This window comes from Lepidothrix coronata, unplaced genomic scaffold (genome assembly GCF_001604755.1).
Source record: "Lepidothrix coronata isolate B3197 unplaced genomic scaffold, Lepidothrix_coronata-1.0 Scaffold0, whole genome shotgun sequence".
In the NCBI taxonomy this organism is placed as follows: Eukaryota; Metazoa; Chordata; class Aves; order Passeriformes; family Pipridae; genus Lepidothrix; species Lepidothrix coronata.
In genome coordinates this window covers 15,369,933-15,382,132 of record NW_016690180.1, presented here as the reverse complement: position 1 = coordinate 15,382,132, position 12,200 = coordinate 15,369,933, and the positions used below count along the sequence as shown (strand labels likewise).

The 12,200-nt window shown below is 39.1% G+C and overlaps 1 protein-coding gene across 3 annotated transcripts in view; it reads right to left on the bottom strand.

Annotated features, from left to right (window-relative positions):
- Nucleotides 1-318: 318 nt before the first annotated feature.
- Nucleotides 319-12,200, bottom strand: part of CCKAR (cholecystokinin A receptor) — a 26,330-nt gene continuing 14,448 nt past the window's right edge. For all 3 annotated transcript variants that reach the window (XM_017804949.1, XM_017804939.1, XM_017804947.1), the window contains 5 exons: nucleotides 6,112-6,253; nucleotides 5,115-5,366; nucleotides 2,851-3,112; nucleotides 2,004-2,131; nucleotides 319-1,385 (listed from right to left, as the gene is read on the bottom strand). In XM_017804949.1, the coding sequence (XP_017660438.1) occupies nucleotides 859-1,385; nucleotides 2,004-2,131; nucleotides 2,851-3,112; nucleotides 5,115-5,366; nucleotides 6,112-6,232 (1,290 nt within the window). In that variant the 5' untranslated portion in view covers nucleotides 6,233-6,253 and the 3' untranslated portion in view covers nucleotides 319-858. The remainder of the gene's footprint in view (nucleotides 1,386-2,003; nucleotides 2,132-2,850; nucleotides 3,113-5,114; nucleotides 5,367-6,111; nucleotides 6,254-12,200) is intronic.

Below are 12,200 nucleotides of genomic sequence, written 5' to 3'. Positions count from 1 at the left end.
GCATCTTTTGTAAAACACCTCCTTGCCTTATCCCAAGTTTTATTCCTGTGCTACCCAGTGTGACAATTTCCACGTGAGACTTTGGGGCTCATCTAAGACCCTGCCACTTGCACGTGTGGGTGCCTCCGGCTTCACAGAAGAAAGCCACTTCTTTGTGCTTGTTCTACAGTGGTTTTTTAAATGAAAAATACTTAAATTAGGTGAATTTATGTTATTGCCTGAGTGAAGAATGCATTCCATCCACAAAGTCACCAATATTTATATTATTTTATTTTCATTTTATTAAAAAAAAATATTTTACATAAAAGTATTATTTTCACATGGACAAGCCCATGCTCCTCACCCCAGAACTTCTGTGAGTGTGATGCCAAAATTATATCAACATGTATTAGCTCAGCTAAAATAATGTGAAAATATACTACAAATATAACAGAAAGATTTTTTGGTTATAATGCATAGCTAGTGAAGTGAAGACTGCAATACATGTATTCATGTTTGAGAAGAATCTATTAGCATCTTGGAAGTTTTAGGAGATACTCAGAATTCCAGCTGAACACTGAGCAAAATTGTTGATGTAAAGGACATCAATTTTTACAATGAAATTTATGGCAAACAGAACATCTTCTAAGGCTTTTTACAAAGTCCTTTATCTTCACAGCCCTCTTCCTCCTTTGTACTTTTGAAGGAAAAGTGATTTAACACTCAGATAGTGATAGCATCCATTTCCCATAGAATTCTCACTGTGTTTACTGTCAACTGAAGTGTTTCATTAACTCAGAACTAAATCATGTTCAGCTGATGCCACAGTCACTCTCCAACACCAGATGATAGGGCGCTTGTTGCCTCCTCTGACACAGCTCAGGGTGGTGCAGACACAGTCATGTGCGTGTAAGAACTTTTGGAGAGTGAAGCCCCTGTTGTCTTCCCCTCCTCTTCATCACCAGCCTCTCCCCGTGTGGCAGGGGGCCTTTGCTTTGCACAGCAGGTGAAAGTGGCTACAAAGCCCATCCGGAAGCGCTTGTTCATGAAGCAGTATATGATGGGGTTCACACAAGCAGAAGTGTAGGACAACAAGTGTATGAAGGAGATGGGAGCCCCTGAGAGACGCTGGTCTGCTGAAGCGGTGTCGAACGCGCGCCAGGCATTGACACTGAAGATGGGAGTCCAGCAAATGAAAAACAAAACCACTATCACCATCAACATACGGATCACGAGTTTCTTGGCCATTAAGTTGGCAGAAGAGCTGTTGCTTCTCACCCTCTCTATCTTGCTGTGGCTCATAGCAGAGAGCTGTTTCAATGGCATTTTCCTTTTCCTTTTGCTTTTGTTGAGGTAGCATCCGTCTCCATCCTCGTATTTGGCACTGCAGGTACTTAATTTTCTTTCTGTACATATAAATTAGAGTTTAAATAGTTGGCAAAATATCTCTGAACGATGATTCAAAATAAAAAATGAAGAATCCAGTCTAAGTCTAAACAAATAACATAATTCATAGTTGGACAATAAAAGAAAGCACTGGCCTATTCTGAGTCAGTCATATTATCAGCTGTTCTGCATCCACTGTCTCCCAATATTCTCACATGTTATGTGTATACAAACTGATGCAAAAGGTGTAAGAACACTGTTGAAGTCCAGTGTTGATGGAAGATAGTTTTCAAAATTATATGTTTCCATCTTAATTTGACAATTTTAATTGCGGTGTTTATTGACAGAAATGGTCCTTGTCCATGGCCAGAAAAAAACCTTCATATTTCTATAATAAACAAATTAGAAATTTAATGTACCCTCCCCCAAGCCTTTGCAAATAAGCCACAGGAGAGGTTTATTTGCTAGTGAGTAACAGAATAACTTCAATCAACAAATGCAGCTGGCAAATTCATGACATAACTGACCATAATGATCATTTTTGCAAATAGAAAGTTTTCCTTTTACTAGCCTCGAGATGACTGCTCGTATTTTCGACTGTAACTTTAAAAAAATCCCAAAACTAAGTGTATTGTTACCTCGTGAAGATTTTCTCTGTCTGGCATCAAATTTTATTCCTCTATAGAGTTCCAAAGAAATTAGGCCATATGCAACCATCATTATAATTCCAGGAATAAGAAAGAGTGTGAGTAGCAGGAAAGTGTACCTAAAGAATAAAAAGACAAACTGAGACCGGGGAACAGCATAAACCAGAAAAACTCCTTTTTATCCAGCTAAGAACTGGGGGAGGCTAGTCAGTGTTTAGTCACCATGCAAGTACATCATGTCTAAGTACTATTGCTGCTTGATAGTGCTGCTGTTTACTTACTCTGCCTGGATGTGTAGGACTCAGAGCACTGTCTCCCTACTCTTCTCTCTGACCCTGTTCTCTGTAAGCGACCGAAAGGATTCAGTTCTCAAGACATTTGCAACCTCAGATTCTACTTCTCTGCTTCAGAGGACTTTCAAACAAATTAACAGGCAAGGCAGCAGACAAAGGGGTGCTTGCATGTGTCTGCATTTCTCAAAGATTAATCAAGGATTTCTCTGAAAATGTTAAAGTTTATGTATAAAGGAATGAAAGCACTATTCCTACTGAACATGACAGATGCTTTCTTTACAGCGACAGTCGGGGCTTAGCAGACCATAGTGTGAGAATCATCACCATGTTGGGTATCTTTCCTGTGACAAGGGAAAAGCCATGCAAGTGTCAAAATATAAGCAGCTTAAAAATATGGGTGGGTTTTTTTACTTCCTAAATAAGCATGATAGAGTGTAAAGGTTTGCTGAAGGTTAATACTTGATTTTCCATAGGCTTAATGCTACCATGAAATCCTGTTTTCCACCAGATAATTATGCATTTGCTAACAGCCAGTTATGTCTTACCAAGACTGCTGAATGACATCACTTGGCCAAATGAGCCGGCACATATTTGCTGTGGTGTTGTTATATTTGGTGAAAGGAACCAGTTTGCTGTAGATTGGGTATGGTGACATGATAGTGAAGGAGACACACCAGGTAGCAGCAATCACTCTCAAGGCATGAGATTTTGTCTGCCAGACCCTGGACTGCAGAGGTTTGCAAATGGCACTGTACCTCTCCAAAGATATGGCAACCAGGTTGAATGTAGATACACTTACAGAGACACCTATATGTATAAAACAAAGAAAAAGGTTATTCTCTTGTTTTAAATGGTCATGTTCTTTTCAAATGGTCTTGCTAACTTTCTGTATGCATACATAAATTTAAAAATATAGCAAACTACTTATAAGTTAAAATATTGATAAATACCATATAGTTTAAGTCACTGAAGACAACGGGGCAAAAGGTCTTCAGATTGCTCCAGACTGATATTCTTGCTCTCCCTTTCTTTAACTCCAAAAGTCCAAGAGAAAAGATACACTCTATCAAACCATAAAATTCTAGTAACGGGAGAAAAAGACACTTTTTGTCCTAATTATTCTCTTTGCTGCTGTGGTTTATTCACTCCACTAATTGCACTGAAATTCAAACAAGCATTTGAAATCAATGTGATTATGTGGTTAATTACTCTTTTAATGCAGATGTTCACAGTCCCTTTTCTATTGTTTTAAGTTTTTTGAGTGTCCTGCTTGACTGGTGATCTGATTTTATCATTCAAAAGAATTAAATATGTTACAACTTTTTTAATTAGATGGAGTTACGAAGAAGGAGAAATGAAGTTACATAGAAGCAGAGACTTTGTCTTTTGAATGTCCTTAATTTCTCCTGTTCATGTATTATAAAATATCTGTGTTTCTTTCATTGAGGTGCCCAAGTTCACCACTGCAAGATTATAAGTATTTCTTCTTAACTTTGTCACAGATCTTTCTTTCAGTGAACCAGCTTTCATTTAACAGTCTTTGTGAATGTTCTAATGTGGGTCAAACTATAAAATGCCAATATCTTTACAGTTTGCTTTACACAAATCATCTGTAATTTAAAATATGTCTTTCTACATCTTAAAAAATTGAACATCGTTGATGCAATGGTTGTCAGTGTCTGTTTGTCAGTTGAAGCCTCTGTTACTTGAACCACTAATGGAAAATATCCACGTTCCAACTGTTAAAATAAAACAGCTTCATAAGAGAATGTTCACGTTTGATCCATCTCACTGGATTTTTTTAATAAAGTAATTTACGCAGTGAATAAGAGTAAGATGACAATGCTTCACTAATGTTTTATGGTATTTATGGCAGCAATTCATTATAATTGTTTAAACATGGCCTTTAGTTTTATTGGTTTTATCTACGAAAATATGTTGATTTCCCATTCGCACACTTTAGGTGTGTACTTTCACATTACATCAAAGTTCTCAAGGGCATGGGTTGAAAGAGGACTGTAGGTTTCTGTAATTAACTGAGGGTCTCCCAAAAGTGGTGAAAACTTTTCGTGATGTTCTTCTTTCTTTTTTTTTTCTTTCTTTTCTTTTCTTTTTTTTTTTCTTAAGAAACCAGCAAATGCATGAGAAGTATTGGAAGTGAGACAAAAATTGGTTACACACAGACATAACCCAGGCATTTTGAAATTCCTGGCTCCACAGCAAAAAAAGGGCATACATCAAGGTGTATAAAAGTGATGCTTTTTAGAGTCAGCCTCTGAAACCTATATGTGTGTTTTATGGTCTCCTAGTGAGCTCTGATCCCATCTGACCTGTCCTGAAAAAGTGCTTGCTCTAAATTCCAGCTCTGCAAATTACCTCTACTTTGGCCTATTTTATTTTTTCATGTGTCACTGCTACCAAAAATCTGTGGGTAAAATCTGCCCTTAGCAAGTATGTACAACCCCAGCACTTCTGGTGGGTGATCTGAACACTGCAAACAACTTTGTCAGGTACGGGTAAGCAAATGCGTGTGCGGGATTCCTCATTAAAGCTGGATCATGCAACACACCTAACCTGATCCAGCAAAACACTTCTATATGTCATTAAAGTTAGGTAGCTGTCTCTGTGTTTTGCTGGATCAGACCAAGGAAACCAGAACCACAAAGATTTGCACTACAAAGATGTTTCTCCATGATATTGGTAACTTCAACGGCGGGTGGAAACAATCAGCTTTTTGTAGGTCTTTAAATACCTTCTCACCTGTCTCATTAGTTAGACTTCAAAATAGTTATAAACTTCTCAGACTTACCCATGAAATAAGTGGCAGTTTTGCAAACAGCACTACTGAAAATAAAATCTTTCAGCAGGTTGGGAATGAGGGTGAAAGGCATGCAGAAAAGGCAGAGCATCAGGTCGCTGACTGCTAGTGACAGCAGAAACGTGTTGGTGACTGTTCTCATCCGCTTATTTCTTATCAGCACTGTAATTACCAGAATGTTCCCCAAAACGCTGAGCAAGAATATCAAACAATACAGCAGAATTCGAATTATCTGATGAAAATCTGAAAATTGTCACAAGAAAAGATCAGTTATGTAGCATTTGACTCAGAGTAGTATTCTATATTTCATCCTTTAATCAAAAAGTAAAAGCCTTTCTGAACTCAATTTTACTAAGGTTTATGTCTTAGTACAATACAAAATCAGTTAAAGAGCTGAAATTCTTAAACTTATTCTGATGTACCTGAATTGCATAGCATTCAGCTACAATACATGCAATACACTGTACATTTGAAGAGTCATATACAACTTCTTAAAGCATGTTCTGCTCACACCACTTAGGGTGCAGCATCCATCATGAGAGTTCCTTCTTTATGCAGAAGTAAGAAATTATATAGCAAACAAAAATATTTTAATACATGATAGGTTTTTTTCAGCTTCAAAGTGCTATGATTTCATATTTAATAATTTTCATACACAGTATGAGATCTGATCACTCCATTGTTATTGAATTGACTAAAAATCCTGTTTCTCCAAATCCTTAGCACAGCTGTTTACATTTTGTGCCCAGTAGTGCTACTGTTTTAATCTTCTATTATATCCAAATTTTTTCCTAGCTGAATTTTTAACTTGAAAAACCAGAACACGCTAAATTCTTTGCTGCCTGTTTCTCATCCTAACTTATCAGCAAGCAGTTGATTTTGCACTTACTCAGAGAAAAAGCCTTGCATAGCTTTTTCTTTCCACTGTATCTTTACATCCAGCTAGAACTAAAACCGTGTGAAAAAAAATCTGTTTTTCTATACCTACCTTTAGAAGGATAAGGTGGATCATCCACACAGTAAAAAGTGTCATTTTCCAAGATGATACTGCACAGAAAAGCAGTAATGTTGGTATTGTTCCCAAGGAAGCTTGCATCAACTATTTCCATTCTTCAGTATCCACAGATTAGCTTTGATGAAGAAGAGGGTGGGTTTGTAACTATCTGCCCACTCTTTCAGTAAATAAATACATTTCTGAATGAAGTCTTCAGGAGAAATACAAGAGAGGCAGTTGTGCAAGGAAGCTCTTCTGACTCTCTGACAGGAGCACCCAGCACACAGAGCCCTGTTCAGGCTGAACAAGATTTATTCCAGGGGCTCACAAGGCAGTTCAGAAAAGCAAAGCAGGTGTGCACATACACACTCACATGTATGCACACACACACACACACACACACATCCCCTCTGGTACTTTTTAGATCCACCCTCTTCTGTTACTGGACTAGTGTTGGGATTATAAACAGCCTAGAAAAAGATTACAGCATTAACCCCTTGCAAGATTGCTTCTACTCTCGTCTCTACAATATTTCCCAGAGGCATACTGTTATGCCACAGCCAATGAATGAGAACCAGTGAGTGATGAGAGTGATAAATCTGTCTCTCAAATACCAACATTTGAAATGGTAAGAGTAGCTGAATAAAAGGGCAGAGAAGAGGAAAACATAGTGAAGATTTTGCATTCCTTACATGGAAATGATTCTTATCTTCATATTTTTCAGAGCAAACTGAAGATAGGGAAGGCTTAGAAAAATAAGAGCAGTTACATTTAGCTCGTTTGGTGAAGTTCTAGCTTCACACAAAGGTGCAGTACGTGTCTGATCCAAACCCCAGCAAGGCAATAGAAAAACTAACTAATTTCAATATTCCTGGATCAAACCTTATAAAGGTATATTAGAATTGTTAGTTAATATGAGCAGAAGCCTACACATTTCCTCTGTACAAGGACTTGTATATGACTTGAATACAAACTTGATTAAACTGATAAATTGGGGCACATTAGTTACACACCAGCGTAAAACACAATGATCTTGAAAGGTTAAAAGTTCTGCTTTTTTAATACTTAAACATCATCCTCACTGTTGTTTTCACAAAGTCATGGGCTTTTAACCTGCAGTATACAGCCTGTTTATAGTCAGAAATGTAAATTAATATTTGAAATGAATCTGTTATAACTTAGTGGAAAACAAATTTCACATTTAAAATCTCTTCTACTTAAACAGGCAGAGCAATAACACATCCTTTATAACAAGTCCTAATCCCTTAAAGTTGATATACACAGACTGGAATGCCTGGGTTTCTTTTCCAGTCTTGCCAGCTTTGCTTTATAGTGTGAATGTGGGAATGGGTGTGTAGGGGAGTAGATTGAAAAGCAACATTTAAAGTTCTAATCTCTCAATTATCCTTTTTGCTTCTGGGAGTCCTGGATGCAGCTGGTCATCAGTGGTCCATACCACTGCGTGGTCCCACTTGCTGCGAGCAGGGTGAGAGGCTGGCCAGGGCTGCAGGGCAGTACAACAAACACTGTAAAGCCAGTGCATGTCTCTCTTGTTGGTCTCAAATATATGTGGGACAATGTGAAGGACCAGCTTCCCCAGGAGCCCCTCACTGAGCCCCATCCCAAGGGATGGGCCCACTAGAGTCAAGACATGTTTCCTAAGGACATAGAAGATGGATGAAGCCAATGAGGCCAGCAGCCATGGCTGGAGGCTTCAAGGAGTCAGCAAAGAGGTAAACTGGGCCAGGCTGTGTCAGCTGCAGCTTGTCCTGCGAAGCTTTTCAGCACAGCCACGTACTGTGCAGACAGCAAATGAGCAGAGTACAGTGGTGGTGAGCTATGACTGACTCCAGAGGGTACTAATTTCAACCAAAAGCAAGTGCTGAATGAGTGAGGGAATGATATCTTGTGCAAATCCCAGCAACTGTGTAGTTACTGTTAAAACTGAATCATCCTGTTCACATGCTCAGAACTCTAAATCCATAAGGTGCAGCTTTCCTCAGTAAATTTGTGCAGACCATGTGTCCAGAGATTTTTGTCTGTTTTTACAGTCCTCACCAGTTTTCCTTTTGTGAGTGCCAGGCTTACAGACTGGCTCATAATTCCAAGGGTTTAGTTCCCCTGGAGTCCTTTTTAAACATTGTCATCAAATTTACACTATTTTTTTGCTCCTGGCAACAGCGTAGTTCTAAACAATAGATTGTACATCATGTTTAATAATTTTACTATTTCCTTTAGAAGTTCTGGATGAATACCATCTGGTCCTGGGCTGAGCTGGATTCAACATCTGATGGTTAAATTGCCAGAGTAAATGAGTAAGAGTTTGCTATGAACTCTTGACTCCCCTCTTGGAGTCAATTTCTGCATGAAACATTTCAAGATCAAAGAGTTTTGTTTTTATAGGCGTTTATTTTTTGCACAGATTTACTCAAATGTACAGCCAATACTCCTCATGTTTGGGCAGTTCTGAGTTGCCTTTATAATATCATTTCTCTCCAATCCTTTTAGCTAATTTCATGACAGATCATTCTCCATGCAGATCACTATCATCTCACTGTCTCCCTGCAAGCTTTTGGAGAGGAAAAAAAGAGGAGATGGTTTTAATGAAATGCTTGCTAATCACAGATGTATTTTGATCATTTTTGATGATCAAATGTCTGTCCCACTTGAACATAATCATGCATTATTTGGGATGTTGGAAGTTTTAGGGAAGAACTTCCTTTGAGCTGGCTGTGTTATTAACAACAATAATTTATTAATAAAATTGGCTTTGTAATTAAGAAATAATTTAGATACCTTAATGTGCCTGTGTAGATAGTTTGGACAAAAGTATACAAAATTTTTTTCCCTATATTCGAAGGAGGCTTGCTAATCCCTGACAACAAAAGAATCCTTTTATTTTTCTTGTAATTTTAGCCTTAATCTTTTTTCCCCTGTAATGGCAAATATTGAACACACTGGCTTTGCAGCCAAAACAGTTGCTGTGCTTGGTTATTTCCTGCTATGTGTATATATCTTTTCTCATCCAAAACCAAGCCGCATCAATTTACAGTTGCCTCATTTTTTTTTTTTTTAAGAGTAAGCTGTTCCGTTTTTTTCATTAATTTGACAAAGATCTTTACTTAAATTTAAATGAAATTACACTTGTGAAATTATGAATTTGGAAAAGCTTATCTTTATCTTGTGTCCCACTTTGGATTTGTTACCATGTCTTTTTTTTGTCCTAACAAATGAAATATAATAAACTAACTAGAAAAAACATCTATGAAAAGTCATGGTTGACTTCTGTTCTCACTTGCCAGGTTTATGCTGGCATTAGGCCACTGATTCGGTGGCATTATTCACACAGGTAGAACCTACAGGGAGATCAGGATTAGCCCACACTTCTGGAGAACACACAAAATTCTCAGGAACACATTTTCTGTAAGCTTTTTCAAAGTGATTTGAGCTTGAGTCCTGTCAGTGTCTCACAGTAGCTGCAATTAAACAGTTCATATCACACCCATCAGAACTCGATAACATAATGATGGAATTTACTTCAGAGCATCTTGTTGTACCTTCAGAAATGGTATTTCTGAAATACAATTCACCAACGGCAGAGGGGATCAAAGGCAAACAAGGTGCTTCTGCTGCATCTGTAGTGCTTCTCCAGATGTCACATATTACATGCCATGTTGCTTAATAAATGCCTGGAAGATTGCACAGGTCTTCAATGATGATATTCCACGTGGACACATTTCAAGGTATCTTTTAAATTATTTGGGGGTTGACCACTTTTCTTTTTTTGAAGTGCCAACTCACAGTGTTTGACTTTTTGGATGTCTGCAGTACCACCTACCTGACCTACCTGTGAGATGCGATACAGCTGGCCCTGATGCCTTCAGGGGAACCAGTCAGCCTGTCATACCACCTTCCTCAGAAGACAGGAAATGGGGCTTCCCAGATGGTGGCTGTGACTTATGTACAATGTTTAGGCTCTCTGATGAATGGGATGAATAAAGCCAATGGGATGAGGTTCAACAAGACCAGGTGCTGGGTCCTGCACTTTGACCACAACAACCCTATGCAGCGCTACAGGCTGGGGACAGAGTGGCTGGTAGAAAGGGATTTGAGAGTTTGGATTGACAGGAAGCTGAACATGAGCCAGCAGTGTGTCTAGGGGGCCAAGAAGGCCAATGGCATCCTGGCCTGTATCAGGAACAGTGTGGCCAGCAGGTCTTGGAAGGTGATTCTTCCCCTGTACTCGGCACTGGTGAGGCCACACCTCAAGTACTATGTCCAGTTCTGGGCCTCTCAATTTAGGAGGGATTTTGAGGTGCTGGAATGTGTCCAGAGAAGGGCAATGGGATTGGTCGAGGGTCTGGAGCACAAGTCCTATGGGGAGCAGCTGAGGGAGCTGGTGTTGTTCAGCCTGGAGAGGAAGAGGCTCCAGGGGAGATCTCATCATTCTCTACAACTACCTGAAAGGAAGTTGTAGCCAGGTGGGTGTCGGTCTCTTCTCCCAGCAGGACAAGAGGACATAGTCTTAAGCTGCACCAGGGGAGGTTTAGGTTGGACATGAGAAAGTTCTTCACAAGAAGGGTGATTGGGCATTAGAATGGGCTGGTCAGGGAGGTGGTGGAGTCACCGTCCCTGGAGGTGTTTAAGAAAAGACTGGATGTGGCACTTAGTGCCACAGTCTAGTTGACAAGATGGTGTTAGGTGTTAGATCATAGGTTGGAGTCAATGTTCTCAGAGGTCTTTTCCAACGCAGTTGATCATGTGATTCTGTGATACTGTCTCTGTAAATCTTCAGGTCCAATTTCATAATCATGTTAAAGTTTCTGTGCACTTTCAGAGTGAAAGAAAAGCCAGAAACTCACTTTTGCTCCAGAGATTGTTATGCATGTGTTGTATAAAATTTCGGGAAACTGTTTCAAAGAAATATGTGTAAATGATTTGTCCAGTGAAACATAAGTTCACGTAAAAATCCTTCTGCCACTCTGTCAGTAAGATGCCATTAGGTCGGGGATGAGTCATTATCCACTCATTCCTCCTACATGATTTACTGTGCACATTGCGACTCATGGTGCCACTCCCCAGCCTACCACTGGGCTCAGCTGCATTGCCTCTCTCCATACACCTGGCCCTCTAACTAACTATTAAAAATTGAGGGCAGAAGTTACATCAATGCTTGCTGAACAACTGAAGCTGACCCTTCTTTTCATGGATTATCATAACTGATGCATAAGTGCTATGAGGAATGAATACACACCCCTGAAAGAGGAATATAAGTATTTTTAAAAGGTGTCTGATTCTTTTGCAGGTTATACATGGGGTTGTACAACTCTCTTTTTTTTCCTTCACCCTATGAATATTAGTTTGCCAGGAAAAAAACACTTCATGATTCAAGCTAGAGTTGCAAGGAAATAGCCCTACATACCCTTATACTGTGGGTGCTAGAACCTCATGCCAACTAACCTGCATCAACACGTCTCCCAAGAGGTCTCTTTTTTTGGATTATAATAACACCAACAGGTGTTGGTACCATTAATGGGCTCCTTTGAGCATAGCTTTGCATACTAGACCAGCATCAGTCAAAGCCAAAATCCATCACGTATTCTAAGGTATCAGTTGCCTCAGACTTCTCTGAGGTACAGTCTCGACATGGTTTGTAACAAACAGATAAAATATCAGGGGTTGTCACCAGAAACAGTCCCCATAGGTTATAATGTCAGCAACAAATTGGTATAACTGTTCTTAACAGTACTCAACCCCTTAACAAAGCTCAAAACTGCATCAAGCTGCTAAATAAACCCTCACTTGTAACAATTGAGAACCATAATCTTTTATTTTAAGATTCCAGTTAGGCACATAACAGAGAGTCACCACTATTTTACCACAAGAGATTTTCATTAGTAGATCTCACAGAGGTATATTAAAGAAGTTAGTTATGCTAACAGCAGCCACTATGAGTTTCAATTTAAAGATGAAAAATTGAAGCAAAATATTTGGCACAGGCCACTCAATGGGAGAGTGGAAGAATTGGGAAAAGAAAGGCAGCCTTTTCTGACTGGTGCTGTCAGACACACTGCTCTCAAAAG